General features: G+C 40.4%; 1 protein-coding gene across 3 annotated transcripts in view; it reads left to right on the top strand.

The window, feature by feature from the left end:
* Positions 1 to 632: 632 nt before the first annotated feature.
* The window catches only part of REPS2 (RALBP1 associated Eps domain containing 2), a 219,772-nt gene continuing 201,119 nt past the window's right edge, over positions 633 to 19,285 (top strand). For 2 of the 3 annotated variants that reach the window (XM_053655826.1, XM_053655825.1), the window contains exon 1: positions 634 to 1,014. In XM_053655826.1, the coding sequence (XP_053511801.1) occupies positions 781 to 1,014 (234 nt within the window). In that variant the 5' untranslated portion in view covers positions 634 to 780. Of the gene's footprint in view, positions 1,015 to 19,285 lie in introns of all 3 variants that reach the window. The other variant, XM_053655827.1, reaches the window with a different exon arrangement.

The following is a 19,285-nucleotide window of genomic DNA, read 5'->3' as shown; positions in this document are numbered from 1 at the left end:
CTCCTATTACTCTAGTATTTAACGAATGTCGTTCTTTTTCAAGGCTCAACTCCAGGTTTGAGCCATCGCTCAGGAAGTGGCCTAACCCTGTTGCCATCCTGCGCACTATTGGGAGTCACTGGGGCTCCATTCGTATGGACATCTAGATCTTCCAGCTTTCCAGGAGTTAAACAATACTGTGGTGGAAAAAGGGAAACCTAATTTCCCATGCGTCGTTTCTTTTCTGTGAAGGGAAGGGCGTGCGTTTGGCAGGACACCTGCTCCAGCATCCTAGGGAGAAAACACCATGGCCTTCCCTGCCTCCTGAAAAGCGCCATTCACCATGTGGGTCCCCTTCCAAGCACCAGGGCAGGCAGCCAAGGATGTCCCTCCTGTGCCGGGTGGAGACTGAACGTTAGGGTCCCTGCCCACTTCGGCCAGGCTGTGGGGCGGTGCAGGTGACCCTGGGCGGGGCTGGAGGAGCGCCTGAGACGCGCTGGAGGCGTGCTGGAGTTAGTTACCAGGTGAGGCGCGGGCGGGGCAGCGGGGCGGGGCTGGGGTGCGATCCCAGGCTTCGATTGGTTCCTGCCGCGCCTGTCTCCATGTGCCTCGCCGCTGAGGCACAACATTCAAGTCCGGGGGCGGGGCCGGCGGGCTCCTGGAGGAAGCGCCCCGCAGCTGCGGGGCGTGGGGGCGGTGGCGGCATCAGCCAAGGCCGATTCTCAGGCGGGGAAGGCTGTGGTGAAGGCTGCCGACTCCCCAACCTGGGACGGTGCTCCGCTGGGCCTCTTTCCAGGCCCCATGGAGGCAGCGGTGGGCGCGGGCTGCGGCCCGGGGTCGCCACTAGTGCTGAGCGACGGTGAGCAGCAGTGCTACTCCGAGCTCTTCGCGCGCTGCGCTGGCACTGCCAGCGGGGGCCCCGGGTCTGGGCCCCCTGAGGCTGCCAGGGCCGCCGTGGTTGCAGCCACCGCAGCCACGGGCCCGGTGGCTGACCTGTTTCGGGCGTCGCAGCTGCCCGCCGAGACGCTGCACCAGGTAGGTCTTCGTGCCCCTGCGGGTCTGTGGGGATCATCTCTGTGGGGACAAGGGGCGAGATGGGATGACAAGGCTACCCACAGGGACCTGGAGGCCTCTGTCAAGTCGCAGAGAAGGGGCTTCGTAGCCGGGAATGGCGGCGACGCCCTTGTCCCCCGGGGGACACCAGCCTCTTCTGCAGCTCAGCAGTGCTGGGTGCGCTTCCCGTCTTCCTCCCCTGTGACGGACTGGTACTCGCTTCCCTGCTCCGGCCATTTCTGGGGCTCCGCAGCCGCTCAGACCCAAAGTTTGCCTTGTTCTGGAAGTGGTGTTTGTTTTGGCCGGTGTCTGGTTTAACCTCTGTTCGCTGCTCTTGCCCTTCCCTCTCCTTAGTGGGTGGGAAGAAGTGGGCGCTGGGGTGCCTTGCTGGGATTTGAACTTGAAGAATGTGTGTTGTATGTGTCTGTATGGACGGGATCCCAGGACTAAATGTTGTCCGCTCTGTATACATATCTACTATATATATATATATTGCCCACTAACATATTTCTGAATGTTAGTATTAAACTGGAAAGCTGGATTGACAAGTTGCAGAGTGGGGACACACGGCTGCAAGAGGATGTCTGGCAGGGCAGAGCCAAGTCTCCTATTTAGGGCTAAAGGTGGAACCCGGAGGTCCTCTGTCGGAGACAGCTGTGTTGCCCATATTATCATTGCTTGGACTCGAAAATAGTGTTGGAAAGTAACGCGTGTCATAGCTACCTATCTCCTTTTGGCTGCTCCAAACCTGGAACAGGAGGAGGGATTGATCCACAGCAGATACTGTTTTTCTCTTGTGCTTTCCTTGGTGCTTGGAGAAAGACTACTTGATAAGCACTTTGTCTTTTGCTGTTACCAGCACTAAATGGTGATGAGATTCTTAATATCAGGCCCAAAATGTGAAATGAAGCTTATTCTTAAAAGCAATAGCCAGTATGAAATTTAACATCAGTTGAATATTTAGAGTGGGGAGTGGTACTTTAAAATCTACTTCCAAAGGTGCACAGAGTGTTTTATGGTTCACTTGCAATATCATTGCTTGTAGATATATTTTAAAATGTTGCTGGAGCATGCATACACCTGCTTGTGAGCATAACTTCAGCCACTCTGTAATCTTTCACCTTTTAGAATTCAGGATTTCTGAAAATATAATTAGTATTCACGGAATTTAGCATGGCTGATTGCCCTTTAAGAAGTCCTTGATATGTAGGCAGTTCTGCTACTGCTGCTAAGCAGTTGAGCTGGACCGAGTAGAGAAAAATTGGTGCACTAAAACACAACCATGGTTACTGCATCAGGCCCTCAGAAAATACCCTAGCATATTCAATTTATTAAATGCTGTCACCGTTTCTCAAATGAAAAGGAATAAATGACTGAGGCCACACAGCAAGTAACAGCTGGGAACCTATTAAGGCTTATTTTGTTGTTGATAATACATGGACTGTGATAAGAGGGGTGTATATTAAGTCTGAGTATATTGGGTAACGACTCCTTAGGAGTTGGGGGGGGCGGCTTTCCTGGTGTCAGAACCCATGCTTCCTGGAGGTATAGATAATTTAAAAAGAAACCAAGGCACAGTGCCTTTCAATGTTCTATTCTTCATGTTCCATGGAAACCTGCTTGCAAGAAGACTGGCAAAAGGGGACGTCCCTAGAAGATAGCTTGTAGTAAATGTCAGAGCTTTAAGCTCCCCCTTTCAGCCCAGCAAAACAAAACACACCCTTCCCCATTAACTTAACACAGTTGCAGTAATCCAACATTCTTCTTACAGGTAAAAATTAATAGGAAAGGCATTCTGGACAGGGAAATGTAATCAGAAGAGATTCAAATAAAGCCAGCAGCTGGCAGCCACTTAATTTTTACCAACCTCTTTGGTGGTGTGTGGCATGTCTGAGTGTGTGTGTGTGCACACACATTTCATTCACCTTGATTTGCACTCTCTTTATGGGTATATTAACCATTCTTTAAAACAAATACAGACGTTTTTAGCCTTTCCCTGTTAAGCAGGAACCTATAAGTTCAGAATTAAATGGCCCAACAGGTATAACTGCTCAAATCGTGGAGGCACTAACCAGCTCTGGTAGTTTCTATGGTAACAGCCAGCATACAATTAAGATTACCATAATGTTGTAGGATGGGTGAAAATCTTATCTGGATTAAAAATTCTATAAAAATACTTAATGTTATCACCTCCTTGGAATAAAAATACACCACTACCCCTGTTACTTTGTTACGGGAGTAAATTATCATATGGATTTTTTCAGTTGAATATAAAAAATGTATTTATTAAATATATACAAGTATTTTAGCCCTGGCTGGTGTGGCTCAGTGGATTAAGCGCCAGCCTGGGAACCAAAGGGTGGCCAGTTAGATTCCCAGTCAGGGCACATACCTGAGTTGCGGGCCAGGTCCACAGTAGGGGGCACATGAGAGGCAACCACACATTAATATTTCTTTCCCTCTCCTTCTCCCTCTCTTCCCCTCTCTAATAATAAGTAAATAAAACCTTAAAAATATATAGATATATGTATTTTCATATACTTTTTCAGAGTGTTTGGGGTTCACAGCAAAATTGAGTACAGAGTTCCCATGTACCCCCTGCCTCTACATCTACACAGCCGTCCCCATGATCAACGTCCCCCACCAGGGTGATAGCATTTGTTACAATTAATGAACCTACATTGGCACATCATAATCACCCAGAGTTCATAGTTTACCAGTATGGTTCACTCTCGGTGATGTACTTCACTCTTGGCGATGTACAGTCAATGAATTTGGATGAACGTATAATGACATGTATCCATCATTATAATGTGCTGCACTTCTGTGCTTCATCCCTTTCTCTTACCCACAAACCTTGGCAGGCAGCTGATGTTTTTACTTTCTCCACAAGTTTGCCTGTTTCAGATTCTCATAGAGTTGGAATCACACAGTATATAATCTTTTCAGATTGGCTTCTTTCATTTAGTCATATGCATTTAAGATTCTTCCATATCCATTCATCTCTTAATGGCTCATTTCTTTTTAGTGCAGAATAATATTCTATTGTCTGGATGGACCACAGTTTATTCATTCACCAACTGGAGGACATCTTGGTTGCTTTTTACTTTTGGCAATTATGGGTAAAATTATTCTAAACATCTGTGTGCACTTCGGTTTTCAACTCCTTTGGGTAAATACCAAGGGTCAGGATTGCTAAATCATATAATAAAATTATGTTTAGTTTTGTAAGAAACTGCCAAACTGTCTCCCAAAGTGGATGTGCCATTTTGCAATACCCCCAGCAGTGAATGAGAGTTCCTGCTGTTCCACGTCCTTGTCAGCATTTGGTGTTGTAAGTGTTCCAGATTTTGGCTATTTTAATAGGTATGTAGTCAGTGGCATCTCTATGTTCTTTTAATTTGCAATTCCCTGATGACATATGATTTTGAGCATCTTTTCATGTGCTTTTATGCCATCATGAATAATTTTAAAGCATCATAATAGCCTATTTTAAAAGGCCTTTTAGACTGTATAAGAGTATTTATCTTCATGTGCTTATTTATTTTAAAAGCAGGATTTTAGTACTAGCTAGAAAAATAGTAGAATGAAACACTTACATTAGAAAAGGGAAATAATCAATGTCTGAGAAACAGATAAATAAGTTTTGTTTAATACTTCAAGGTAAAGAGCTAGAAATGTTAGAGTAATGGGTTTCCCACTTTGTGAAGTATCTTATTGGTATTCAAAGGCTAGCATTTTACTAGAAGACATAGGGTACTATGGGAATCAGGTTTGGGTTTGAAGGGTATTTAAAGCATTTCAATTTCTATTGTGTATCAGACAGACACTATTCTAACTGCTAAGTTTATAGCAGTGAATCAAACACAAATCCCTGTCCTCATGGAGAGTACATTCCAGTGTCAATGTTTTTATTCTTCAGAGTTTGAGTAAGAGAAGATTTGAAATATAACAGCTAGAAATAAAATGTCTACCTTAAACTGGCAAGTTTTCTGTTTGACATAATGAATTAGCAAACTGTATAGACTCCTTTATAATATCCGTCTTTTCGGACAGTATCTTAGTCTCTGGGAATGCTGTGCATATTTCAAGTGGTTATTATAATGTTATTTTTATTGATAGGTAACTCTTTTGTTTTGAAATAGTGTATTTTTCATTGATAAAATTGACCCAAGCATTATATTAGTTTCAGGTGTGCAGCATAATGATTTGATATTTATATATGTTTGTGAAATGATTACCATAATAAGTCTAGTTAACATCCATCACCACACAGTCACAATTTTTTTTCTTGTGATGAGATTATTATGATATACTCTCCTAGCAACTTTCAGGCACACAATACAGTATTATTAACTATAGTCACCGTGCTTTATATTACATCCCCATAACTTATTTATTTTATAACTGGCAGTTGGTACCTTTTGACCCCCTTTATCCATTCACCCCCCTCCAGCAGCCACCAATTTGTTCTCTTTATGAGTTGGGGATGGTTGGTCAGCTGGTCTTTAGACTCCACATATAAATGAGATTATATGGTTTTTGTCTTTCTGTGTCTGACTTGATGGTTAACTCTTAGACATTAAGGGGAATAGTTATAAAACTCTGTTGATTTTGTATTATCAGGGGAAATCACTGAATGGGAGAAAAGCCAGTAAGTAATGTCTGATTGTTTAAGCAGCTTTGATTGAGATGAAGTAAAACAAAGCTGTGAAAAGTATGGGATATTCTAAAAACTCTTGCACATGAGGCCTCTCCTTTGGGAAGAAGTCATATTGAAAGGGTTTCTTGCAGTTCTTTGAAGCAACCAACTGTTTAGTCATTAAAGAAAACTATAGGCAAAAGACAAAATTCTTGTGAACTTTTTCCTGTTGTAGATTATTAGCCAGAACTATTTTTTAAAAATGCAAATGCAACAATTTAAAAAAATTTTTGCATCTTTATATTATATCACTTTGTGGTATATACTTTAGGGAGTTAGAGGCCAGAATAATAGAACAGTAACTAGGAATATATGCTGTTTGAGATAGTGTTGGGGTTTTTTTTTGGTAAAAGAGATCGAATGCCAACAGATATAGTAAGTTCCAGAGCCAAACCATTATCTGACTAAAAGGAGGGCATTTGCATGATTGTTACTTGTTGGTTCTATTTTTAAAAAATATTTTATTTATTTATTTATTTATTTAGAAGGGGAAGGAAAAGAGAAGGAGAGGGAGAGAAACATCAATGTGTGGTTGCCTCTCACGTGTCCTCTACTGGGGACCTGGCCTGCAACCCAGGCATGTGCCCTGACTGGGAATCAAACCAGTGACCCTTTGCTTCACAGGCCCATGCTCAATCCACTGAGCTACGCCAACCAGGGCTGTTGATTCTATTTTTATTAAAAATACATTTCAGGTGTGCAAAACTAAAGCCTTACCCAATAAATAGCTGTATATGCACCACTCAGCATAAGAAGTAAAACAGCCCAGTTAGTGTGAAATTTCCTGTGACCCCCTTTTTGGTCTCATTTTCCTCCATCTCTACCCTAGAGGTTACTGCTGTCCTGAATATGGTGTGCATGATTTGAAAAAAATTTCATTATTTTATGCACACATGTATATATTTTGTGTGTATGTATATTGTGTGTATGCATATATACATGTATATGTAAAAGTTTTTAATTCTTAGTGTCTATATGTGTGTGTCACTAAAACAATATGTTGTTTTATATGGCTTTTCAACTTAAAATGAGGAGTATCGTGCTCTTTGTAACCTGCAACTTGTTTTTCCTCTCACTATGTTTTTGAGGTTCATCCTTGTTGACACTTGTAGCTCTAGTTCATTTACTGTATGTTGCCATGTATAATGAGCACCAATGTTTTTGGCCCAGACTTACAGGAAAAAAATCTTTTGTTTTAAGTTTTTAATTCTATTTATTTATTTATATTTAGCAACAAAACCAGTGATCGTATTCCAGGGTATTATTTTACATTGTTATTGCAACACATATTGTTATTGCTTTCTAGAGTTACACTTCTAATACGTAAGCAAAAACAAAAGAATTAAAAACATTTATATAGGTATGGAATTACTACTTACCCATGTATAATGTGCATCCTAATTTTTCCCTCAAAAATTTGGACAAAAAAGTGTGCATTATACTTGGCAAATTATGGTGTGTTTTCTTTTTAAAAAATTAATTGATATTTGAGGGATTGGGGGAGAGAGAGGGAAGGGGAGGGGGAGAGAGAGAAACATTCATTTGTTCTACTTATTTATGAATTTATTGGTTAATTCTTGTATGTACTCTGACTAGGGATTGAACCCACAACCTTGGTGTATTGAGATGACACTGTAACCAACTGAAGTACCTGGCCAGGGCCTTCTGTTTTCTTTTTAAAAATCTTCATTACCTACACTTACAGTGACTCATCATTATGGTACTGTAGAGACCTTTATGTCTAAGGAAAGTAGGTGGCATTTTTCTTTATATAGAATGTCACATGACTGGGGGACTGTTCTAAACATGTACGGATATTAAAAGTGACTTCATAGATAGCAAATTGCGCACTGATATTTTTGAGAGTGTTAGAGGACCCTTGATTAGGCTTTCATAGGCTTATTATTTTCTCATCTTTTTAAAAAGGAAAATCTCAAACAAACAAGTGGGTAGGAAAATACATTAAACTCCTCTGCACTTGCCACCCAGACTCAACAACTATTGGTACGTGATCAGATCCTTTCCATTGCATTTCCACCTTTGTTCCCTTCCCTTTCTATTATCCTGAAGAAAGTCTCAGGTATATGATTCGTAGGTTTTATATTTAAGGAAGAAATCTGGGAATGGTTAGAGATGGAAACATGCAGGGATTTAATATGGACAGAAAAGTTACTGTGGTTTATGGTCAAATGGCAAAACTGAGTGATGCTTCCATGCAACCAAGCCATTGGCAGGCAGCCTTTAAGGTAACAGTGTTTGAGAACTGATTTAGAATAATTAGGGAAACCAATAGGGAGATTGAAAAAGTAACAAAGGGGAGACTAGAAACACAAGATAGATTTGTACATTGTCCTACTTTCATACTTATAACTAGGGACAGCCCTACTTTTAGGGTATAGAAAATTGGTTTTGAGGAAATCTTGAGTTATTTCATTAATTATTGGAAACTTTTGAAAAAGGGTTTGGTTCCCTTCCAAGTATTTTGAAACTTTCTCTTAGTTTTCTAAAGGCCGGTATCTAGTATTTCGTATTTATGTCATTATGTTCTTTGGTACATGTTTATTGGTGGGCAACTGTCTTAGTCTGTTTGGGATGCTATAACTAATTGCTACAGACTGGTAGGTTATAGACAACAGGTATTTATTGCTCACAGTTCTGGAGGCTAGAAGTCCAAGATCAAGGCACTGACAGATTTGGGATCTGGTGAGGGCCCCCTTCCTGGTTTATAGCTGGTACCTTTGCTCCCTGTCCTCACATGGTAGAAAGAGCTAGAGAGCTTTCTGGCATCTTATAATGGCACTAATCCCTTTCATCAGGGCTCTACCCTCCTGGCCTAAGCATTTTCCAAAGGCCCCACCTTCTCATACAGTGATATTGGGCATTAGGATTTCAACACAGGAATTTTGCGGTGAACAAAGGCATTCAGACCTGGGTTGAACAAACCTGGATTGCTCAGAACCGAGGGTTCCCTAGCATGCTGGGATTTCAGTTTTCAAACCAGGATAGATTTAGGTCAACTGGGATTGTTGGTCACCCCCTTGAATTGGTTACTGCATTAGTTATCTATTGCTTTACAAAGAATTTTCATAAATTTAAATTGCAGCTTAAAACAACACATATTTATTGTCTCATTGTTTCTGCGGGTTAGGAGTCCTGACATGGCTTAAAGGGGTCTTGAAGATGGGTCTTAAATGGGTCTTAGCTGGATTGAAGGAGTTGACTGAGTGACATTCCTTTGTGGAGCTTGGGGACCTCTTCCAAGATCATTTAGTTGTCAGTAGAATTCAGTTTCTTGTGATTTTTAAGACTAAAACCCTCAGCTTCTAGAGGCCACTTGCCATTCCTTGCCACATGGCCCTCTCCATAGGCAATTCATAACATGGCCGTTTGCTCCCGTAAGACCAGCAGGAGATTCTCTCCAGTTGGCCTAGATGAGTGACATCCTATCACCTTTGCCATATTCTGTTGGTTAGAAGCAAGTCACAGATTCTCTCTGTACTCAAGGGATTATGTAAAAGCACAGACACCAGGAAGCGAGAATTATTTGGGGTGAGGAGCACCTTAGGGTCTTTCTACCACAGTTGCCTTTTAGAGTTTTCTGAAGCAGAAAATTATTCTGATTACCTTTTTGTGGCCAGAATATGTATCTTTGCTTCACTGCTCTTTTCAAATATCTTTATCTTCTCAAAAACATTCTCATGCATAATTCATTTTCTTATGCCAAGTAGAACAGGCAGATAGATGACTTCTCAGGTATTATTTTCAATTTTAATGTTCTTTTTGACGATTTTACTTATTTTTAGAGAGCGGGGAAAGCAGGGAGAAAGGGAGGGAGAGAAACATCAATGTGGGGTTGCCTCTCACATTGAAGACCTGGCCCAAAACCCAGGCATGTGCCCTGACTGGGAATTGAACCGGCGACCCTTTGGTTCACAGGCTGGCGCTCAATCCACTGAGCCACACCAGCTAGGTCTCAATTTTAGTCTTTAGGCAGTTTTTTTTTCCTGTCTACTAGTAGGAGGCAGGAAGAAAGTGCGAAAGCAGATATGAATGCCCTGCATGCCCACTCCTGCACAGAATACTGTAAAGGAGGGTCCAGTTCAGGAGTCTGTGACTTTAGATGTGGGAAAATACATCTTCCTTTTACTAATGCCTAAATGAAATCAAGCATTTGTTTCTATTATGCATGTAGGCAACAAACCATAGTAGTATTAGCATGACCGCTGACTTTATCACCTGTAGAAATAGGATATTTTCAAAATCATACTACAGTTGTCTCAGATATGTCAGTGACAGTTTACAATAGTTTAGACACAGTGGCTGATTTTATTCATTGTGTTAATAAACAAATGTGTTACTACCATAAACTTGTTTTTTTTTAACTTTTTTGATAGCTGCATTCCAATATATTTTTTTATAATTCTACGTATTTTAAATGTTTAATTCTATGCATTTAAAAATAGTATTCTGAGAAGAGGTCCATGTAGACTGCCAAACAGGGCCACAGCACACAAATGGTTAAGAAGTCCTGCTGGGAGGAGTTACAAGGTGTCAGGACTAGAAATTTCAGTTCTTAAGGAGTCATTTTTTCCAAAGTCAGAATAACAATGGCACTGCTGGCCAGCCCCAGGGCAGGATTGTCCTGTCCTCTGGTCCCTCCCCCTCCAGTCCATCTTGCCAGGGGAAAGGAGGCCCAGAGTGAATGAGTACTCAACTGCCTCCTCCAGGACTTCACCCTGTGGTTTCTGCAGTCCTGGCTCTGAGCTCTCTCTGCTCTAGACCTTTGTATCTGGCCCTTTATATCTCTGTCTCACTCCAGAGAGTCCCTCTGCAGGAGCGGGTGCTCCCTGGCTGTTGAGCCTCTTTTATTTGCCACTGTTATTTCTACTTCCAAGTCTGGCTAGATCTAGACCATGGACTTGAAGGAAAAAGTGATTTTAACTGGCTGGAGAAATCCAGCTATCTTTATAAGTTAATTTATGACCAGAAGAAGCTATTAGCATTAGGCTAGTAGCAAATGTTTGTTTTGACTTAATTCATTTATAACACTTTGCCATTGGTTTACAGAAAAATATCTTTTGTTCAGCCTCCTGGGGGTAATTACGTGGGTTACCTGTGTTAATTTCCTGACTAATTGAAGTCAACTCCATAAATGCCAGCAATTAATTTTTTTAATTAATTTTTTAAAGCAGGCTTTCTTAAATGTGTAATGTTTGTCCCTGACGCCTTCAAAAGAACATATTTAATACAACATCCTTTTTGTTTGTCCTTTAATTCAGGGTCAGCCGTGTGAAAAAACAGATGATTATATGCAAACAGCTTTTTGCCCCTGGAGATGTTTGGTGTGCTTGCTTTTTGAAGGGTTTCCCCCCCCCTTTAAGATCTCTTTCAAATTAAAAATGTTTCAACTCCTCTCCTTGGCATACATTCTGGTACCTTTATATCCTATTACTGTTTGGCAATGGTAGTAAAGCACATGTAGGTGTTTTAGATTCTTTTAATTTATTCATTATTCTGGGTCAAAGATTCTCTACCTCAGTACTATGGACACTTTGGCCTGGGTCATTCTTTGTTGTGGGGTCTCTCCTGTGCATTGTAGGGTGTCTAGCAGCATCCCTGGTCTCTACCCACTAGATGCAAGTATCTGTCCCTCCCATAGATGTTACATCCAAAAATGTTTTCGGATATTGCCAAGTGTACCCCAGGGCAAAAATCTATTCTGGTTTAGCAGCTACCATTTATTTACTGATGACCATATACTTGGCCTTGTCTCTTCATTTAACTTTTAGAAAATTCATTTTATTTAATTCTGACAACCAAACCACTGGATAGTAATTATTATCTCCAGTTTGAAGAAAATAAAATGGAGGTGCAGAGATTCAGTGACTTTATTAAGGTTACAGAACTAAGTGACTTCTGGCAATACTTTTCATAATTGTTTGGGTGGAAATTCAGTCTGTATTGAAGAGACAGACTAAAAAAGAAAGGGAGGTTTCCTGATGCTGTCTTTATGGAGAGGCTATTGTTTTCATAGCAGTTCTGTGTAAATGTTGGGATTCTTCCTTAAAGAGTGATTCTGTCGGGGGGGGCATCTGAGGGAGAGTTTTGGGACATTTCTAAGGAGTTTCTGTGCTATGGTGAAGCAGAATATGGGACAGTCTAAGGTCATAGATGATTAAACCTTGAAGCCAAGGAAGCCGTCAGAAATTGGAGTAAGGCTATGGATCATTCAGGGCCCTGCAGAAAATTAGCATGCTCACAGAGTTTTACTGAAAGCAGAGCTGTTGAGGCATGGAAAGACTAGCAGCAGCAGAAAGGCAGTACCGTCCCTAGCTCTGAAGGGGTCGGGGGAGGGAATGTTGTTGGAACTGTCAATATTGTTCCCCAGTAGACACAGTAGTCTAGAAGAACTCAGCCATTGCCAGAGTTGTGGCCAGGGAGGGGATGGTGGGCTGAGGGGCAGATCCCACTCTGTCTCCTTCCCTTTGATGTGGTACTGTCCTTCTCGCTGTCTTCACTCAACTGGAAGTCAGGGGCAAGGGTGCCTGCATTTTGAAGCTTACAGAGGTCAGTCTCCTGGACAGAGGGGATGAGTAATTGCTGGGAGTGGCTCTGGGGGACAAATAGAAGAAAGGCCACACAGACTACAACCTTGACTGCGAAGATGGCTGTTGTGGGGTGAGAGGGAAGTCCATTTGTGACAAACAGGGTCTGGGTTTATGACCTCCAGGAGGGATAGGAGAGAGCCGGACAGGAATGACTAGCCCATCTGAGCTGCTTTTCACACTTATCCAGAGAAGCATTGAGGACCATGGGATTGTCTCTCTCATTTGGATACGGCGGGGTGCTTTATGATCAGAGTGGGGCATTTCATGAGTTGCGATGCTTGTTCTTGTTCAGGGCACTGGGGAAAATGTAGCAGTGGAGTGGCCTTCCTAAATACTCTGCCAGGAGTAAGCTGCACATGGTGGGAAAGGTCACCCTAGGACTGGAGATGAGTTAGTTCAGGGGAATAGAAAGCATATATAATATTTGGGGGTATGGCTTTGCATTAGTTTGGCTTTTTTCTTTCCACAAAGGATAACATTCCTGTACGTGTATGTGTATCCATGTAGGAGTTCTTTGTATGTTGCTCAGACTCACTAAGGCCCTTCTCAGCAAACCAAGGCCTTAGCAAAGCTTAGACTTCTTCTCATATGCTATAAAGGCAAATGCAAAGAAACAGCTTTGTTCTCTTTTGCATTCTTCACGGGCTAACGTATGTTCTGGAAAATTTGTTGCCATGGCAATGGGATATTATCTATCTCCATAGGGTACTATGTAAAAATAGCCCTTTGTGTTCGAGGGTGATGTTAGTGACAGGTGGTTGGATGAATGTATCGCAGGGTGCTTTGCCAGCATTCCATTATTTAAACTTGTGAAATCAAAATGAGTATTTATTTTTTTCTCTCAAAATGTAATTTTATCTGGAATAGGCCAGTAGTGCACTCTGTTTAATTATGAATTATAAACCTTCCTTTGAAGGTATAGTAAATATGATTGGTGATAAGTGGATATTCTACTCTTTCTATCAGTGCTATAGGGTGTGTAACACAACATTGGCTTGGGGGCAAGTAGTATGATTCTTTAATTCTCAAACAAATGGTTCTTCCTAGGAGCCTTGTACTTTAAACCAAGAAATAGGAAGTGGTTAAGGTGGAATAGAGGAGCTCTGAGCTGTTTATCAAATATTAAATTCTTGCAGTTTCTTAAATGGAACATATCCTTGGTGAAAGTCAGTTCCTCTGCTGGTTTTAGCATTGGCCTCACACATGTAGTCAAGGATGGAATCTTGACCCTCATCTTAATTTTTCTTTTGAAAAATCCTTTGGGCAGTTTCATAGAGCACTCTCAAACATTTTGTCATACTCTGACCTTTCTACTAGAAATTTGTCTTACATGTAAATAACAGCTTCCTGGTGCTGAACTAACATAAAATTTACTCTAGTTTTGAGAATTTTAGACTTTCTTGAGAAAATACCATGGCTGGTCATTTTAGACCTAAAAGTAATCCCTCTAATTTCTGGTATGCGTTGTACCACTGCATAAATGAAATCATAGCCTCTGTCTTTTCTCTTGGAGTCAGTATGAATATTTTTTTTGCTAATAATATCAGAAATATTTACTGAGTGGCTTGCTGGGTATAGACTACTACTTTGAACTTTTTGTGTATTAGCGAACTGAATTCCAATAAACATTCTTGCTGATTTTCTCACTGTTTTCCAGATGAGGCCTACTTATTAGTATGCCTTTCTTTTTTGGATAACTGTCATGGAGTTTTAAGACTCGGTTGCCCCTTCTTGCTTTTCTATTTGTTGAAGAGTTCAGATACTGAAAGCATTCTTTTATCTAGGGATGGAAAAAATACAGGGTATGGGCCAATTCCATCCTATTCCCTATTTGGGGGGACAAGGTATGGCCTATGAGCTAAGAATGGTTTTTATATTTTTAAATGGTTAGCAAAAAGTAAAAGGAATGTTTCATGATGTGAAAATTATATGAAATTCAAATTTCAGTTTCCATAAACAAAGTGTTACTGGCACACAGCCACATTTGTGTTTATATATTGTCTGTGGCTGCTTTCACCCTATAGTGGGCTGAGTTGAGTAGTTCTAACAGAGACTGTGTAGGCCACAGAACCTAAAGTATTTCCAGAAAAAGTTTGCAAACCCCTACCATATAATCTTCTACATCTAGAGTGGGAAACTGTACTGAATAATAAAAGCAGATTGGATTTATGTACTGGTTCATACCTATTTGAATTCTCTTTTGGTAGGTATTATATTTTCCTTTCTTCCACTAAATGTTACCGTTTTCATAATCGTAGTTTCGTGTATTATGGCATATCTCAAATGTACTTGATTTTAGCTCTCTCTACTGAGATTGGTTTTTATCATAACAAATACTCATAACTTCTCAAAAGAGGAAGAGTAATGACTTTTATCATTTTACTAGTTAATGTGTTTGCTTTGCTAGGTCAGTAATTATATTTCTACCAGCTTTATTTATAAAGTTTAACTATATTGGGTTCTCAAACCAATCAACTTTAGAACATTCATGGAATTATTTTTTAAGAATGTGTTTTCTTGACTTCTGGCCAAGATGGAGATGTAGGTAGATACACAGCCTCCTCACACAACCAAAAGAAGGACAACAACAAATTTAAAAACGAGAAACAACCAGAACTGCCAGAAAATTGAACTGTATGGAAGTCTGACAACCAAGGAGTTCAAGCAGAAACATTCATCTAGACTGGTAGGAGGGGCAGAGATGGGCAGCTGGGGTGGAAAGGATGCATGGCAAGGCAGTGATTGGAGGACTGGACAGTACCATACTTGCATGCAGATAAACTGGGAGGAATAACTGGAGAGCGAGACAGACTGTGTAACACAGGGTTCCAGTGTGGGGAAAGAAAGCCTTAAAACCTCTGGCTGTTGTGCAGAACCAGAGGCTGTTTACCTCTGGTAAACCTCTGGTGAATACCTAAGGCTCTGTCCCTTACAACATAACAGATACTCCAAGACAAAGAAATATGGCCCAAATGAAAGAACAGATCAAAACTCCAGAAAAAGAACTAAGTGATGAGGAGATAGACAACCTATCAGATGCAGAGTTCAAAACACTGGTAATAAGGATGCTCACAGTAATGATTGAGTATGGTCAGAAAATAGAGGAAAAAGTAAACACTATGCAAAGTGAAATAAAGAAAAGTATATAGGGAACCAACAGTGATGGGAAGGAAACTGGGACTCAAATCAATGGTATGGGCCAGAAGAAAGAAAGAAATAACCAAACAGAAAAGAATGAAGAAACAAGAATTCAAAAAAATGAGGAGAGGCTTAGAAACTTCTGGGACAACTTTAAATGTCCCAATATCCTAATCATAGAGATGCTAGAAGGAGAAGAGGAAGAGCAAGAAATGGAAAACTTATTTGAAAAATAATGAAGGAGAACTTCCCCAATCTGGCAAAGCAAATAGATTTCTAGGAAGTCCAGGAAGCTCAGAGAGTCCCAAAGAAGTTGGACCCAAGAAGGAACACACCAAGGCACATCATCATTACATTAGCCAAGATTAAAATGAAGGAGAGAATCCTAGAAGCAGCAAGAGATAAGGGGACAGTCACCTACAAAGGAGTCCCCATCAGACTGTCAGCTGATTTCTCAAAAGAGACCTTACAGGCAAGAAGGGGCTGGAAAGAGGTATTCCAAGTCATGAAATCCAAAGACCTACAACCAAGATTGCTCTATCCAGCAAAACTTTCATTTAGAATGGAAGGACAGATAAGGTGCTTCTCAGATAAGATCAAATTCAAGGAGTTCATCATCACCAAGCCCTTATTATATGAAATGTTAAAGGGACTTATCTAAGAAAAAGAAGATCAAAACTATGAACAGTAAAGTAGCAAACAAGTATAAATTTATCAACAATTGAATCTAAAAAATGGACTAAGCAAACATGAAGTACAGAGACAGAATTGTGGATATGGAGAGCGTCTTCATGCTTGCCAGATAAGAGGGGGTTGCGAGGGAATGGGTGATTAGGTGAGTGGATTAAGCAGTATAAATAGGTAGTTACAGAATAGCCATGGGGATGTAAAGTACAGTATAGGAAATGGAGTAGCCAAAGAACTTACATGCATAATCCATGGACTTGAACAGTGGTGGGGGGATTGCCTGAGGGGATGGGGGATGCTGTGTGGAGGGGGCCAAGGGGGAAAAATCAAGACAACTGTAATGGTATAATCAATAAAACATAACTTAAAAATAATATATTCTAATCATTTGGTTAAAATATTGTCTAAGTCTGAAGTGTTTCTAGATCTGAAATATAAGAATAATTGATGCCGTGAAGCCTCTTAATTAGTGTTTAGATTGACAAATTATGATTGAAAAGGTTTTGAACACTGTCAGTTAACATGTATGTAACATAAAATGTAAACTGTTTTAACTTTTCTTTCTTGAGTCATTTTCAACTAGTGCAATGTTAATGCATGATTTAGCCATAAGACTTTTATTTCTTCATGCAGGCATTTTTTCCTTAATTTTTTTTGTTGTAGTAGGATACATAATATTTAGCATCTTAACCATTTTTAAATGTACAGTTCAGTGGCATTAAATACATTTACAGTGTTGTGCAACCATCACCACTATGGATTTCCAGGATTTTTTAATCATTCCAAACAGAAACTCTGTATCCACTAAACAATAATTCTACATTCTTCCTCCCCCAGTTCCTGGTAACCTCATTTTATGTGCCATGACAATATTGTAGAATAAACTCCAGTTTCCTGTGTTATCTAGGATAAGGTCATTCAACTTTTTCTCCCATGTTAGAACTATGATAAAAATATTATTTTCCATTCACTACAGAGCAGTTTCTGTATTATGGCATAAACTACTATATAATAACTGCAAATCCTGGTAAAGCAAACAGTTTTATTCTGAAAGGTGACAGAAAGAATCATTAGTTTCATAATTATTACCTCTGGGGTGGGGTATTTTGGACAGGAAAACTGTAAGGAGAGGTGAAATTATTGTTCTAGTGTGGCAGACCAGAGCTTAAATTCCCTGTCGTATTTTCCATCGTGGCTGTTGTATAGTCATTCAGATCATCCATGCTTTTGTACATGGGTTGATGGGTATAGATATGTATAAATTGCACTAAATTCTAGCAGTGTTAGAGGCTTGGGGTTCATAGGGCACTTTCTCACTGAAGTGTTGGTATGTCCTTTATTTCCTGGTCTGTAAAGTAAACATAACAGAAGTAACTTCTCTTCAGAGAGTGCTTTGGGACAAAAGTGTAAAAACACTTTGCAGAGTAGAAAGGGCTCCTTATTTTTAGTAATGTTCCATGGTGTACTTCGAGGGCTTATCTACTCCCAGTCATTCTTATAACTATGTTAGGAATATTAATTAGGACTAATTTTAACAACACCATAGACTATAGATAGCATGGCCATACATCTTTGTTTTCTGGACCTAAAGAAGTATAGATTTAAAACTACTCAAATGATAAAATTGCCTGAATGACCCACCTAGTCCTTTGCTGTGTGGTACTGGGTGTCTATTTCATTTTCTTGGTAAGTTTGACAAGACCTTGAGACCAGCAGGTAGGTAGTAGCTGGAAGACAGACTCTAGGATTATTCTGTCTTGCTCTTGAGAGATTAGTATATTGATAGATTGCATAACCCATTGTTGATTAGGTGCCTTCCAAACAGGTTACAGTATTTCTAGGGTTCACACATTGGGGAGGATTCCTAGAGGCAAGAGGTCATTTATCTAGAATCAGCAGTTACTGTAGGGTCCTATGCCAGGCTTTCTGCTGTTGGGAGACCTTACTTGAACGAGGTAGCCTTTTACCATTAGCGCCCCTGGTGTTTAATGATTCTTACTGGGATAAGTTAGCTAGAAATCAGGTGCCGCATTTCTTGCTGCAACTAATTTCTGTCTGAGAATTAAGGATGGTGACTCTGAGGTCTGAGCCAGCTGAAAGGACCCTTGTTCATTTTTCAACTCTTGTCTGGAAAATGGTTGGGCAACCTCACAGTTCTTTCTCTGGTGGCACCAAAGCTTATGCAAGAGGCAATGACTATTGTTTTCATTCTCCATTGCTGTCTGAAAACCCACCCCAGGACTTAGTGGCTTATAGTTTTGTGGTCAGGGATTTCAAAAGGTCTCAGCTAGGCAGTTCATTTATGCTCTAGATGGTGTTAGTTGGACAGCTGGGACTGGAGGTTCCACTTTGAAGATGACTTCTTTACTCTTAGGAATGGGTGCTCAGTGTTTGTGGCTAGTCTCTCCATATGGTATCTTATATTTTGGGGCCTCTTCACACAGCTTAGGCTTCTCACATCATGGTGATCCCTGGGTAGTTGCACTTCTTACAGGGTGGTGATGAAATGAAAACCTCTATGTTAAATTCAATTAAAGGTTGGTGAATATATTTGGCATTGAGATTGTGGTATTTATCATTTTATTTAGTCATATTTATAACCCAGTCAGGGTAGAATCTTGAAAGAAAGAAGAAGCACTTTATTTCTTCTGCCCTTGGTGTGGAAGATGGGTTGTTCAAGTAGCAGAAAGTTCAATTTTTTGGCTTGATTTGGATTACTGAGCACCATCCTTCAGAAATGGTTTTCTAATGTTCTCCTGGCCACCTGACATGAACACAGAAGGCCTTTTACTCAATAAAAGTAAGCTGATAATAATAAGTTGTATTATTAATATTTTAATAATAATGCAATAATACCATTATCAAGTTGAAACATCTTGATAATAAATATATTTGCACAGCTTTTCTAATCCCAGGTTATTGAAAGTCTGTCAGCCTTGGCTGGTATCCATGCTCTTTCTGTGCCCTTGTGTTTTTCTTTTTTTTTCCATCTCGAGCCACTCCTGTTGAGTGAGCTGTAGAGCACCCGAAGGAGGAGCAGCATCTCTGGGATGTGGAGTGGGTGAGGATAAGACTTGGGTTCAATTGCAGTAATCCTAAATTTTTGGTAGAAGAGGTG

The sequence above is a fragment of the Artibeus jamaicensis genome, unplaced genomic scaffold, assembly GCF_021234435.1.
Source record: "Artibeus jamaicensis isolate MK-2021 breed Jamaican fruit bat unplaced genomic scaffold, CSHL_Jam_final scaffold_1283, whole genome shotgun sequence".
Taxonomy (NCBI): Eukaryota; Metazoa; Chordata; class Mammalia; order Chiroptera; family Phyllostomidae; genus Artibeus; species Artibeus jamaicensis.
Note: the sequence above shows the minus strand (reverse complement) of the source record. Positions and strands in the feature narration are given on the sequence as shown.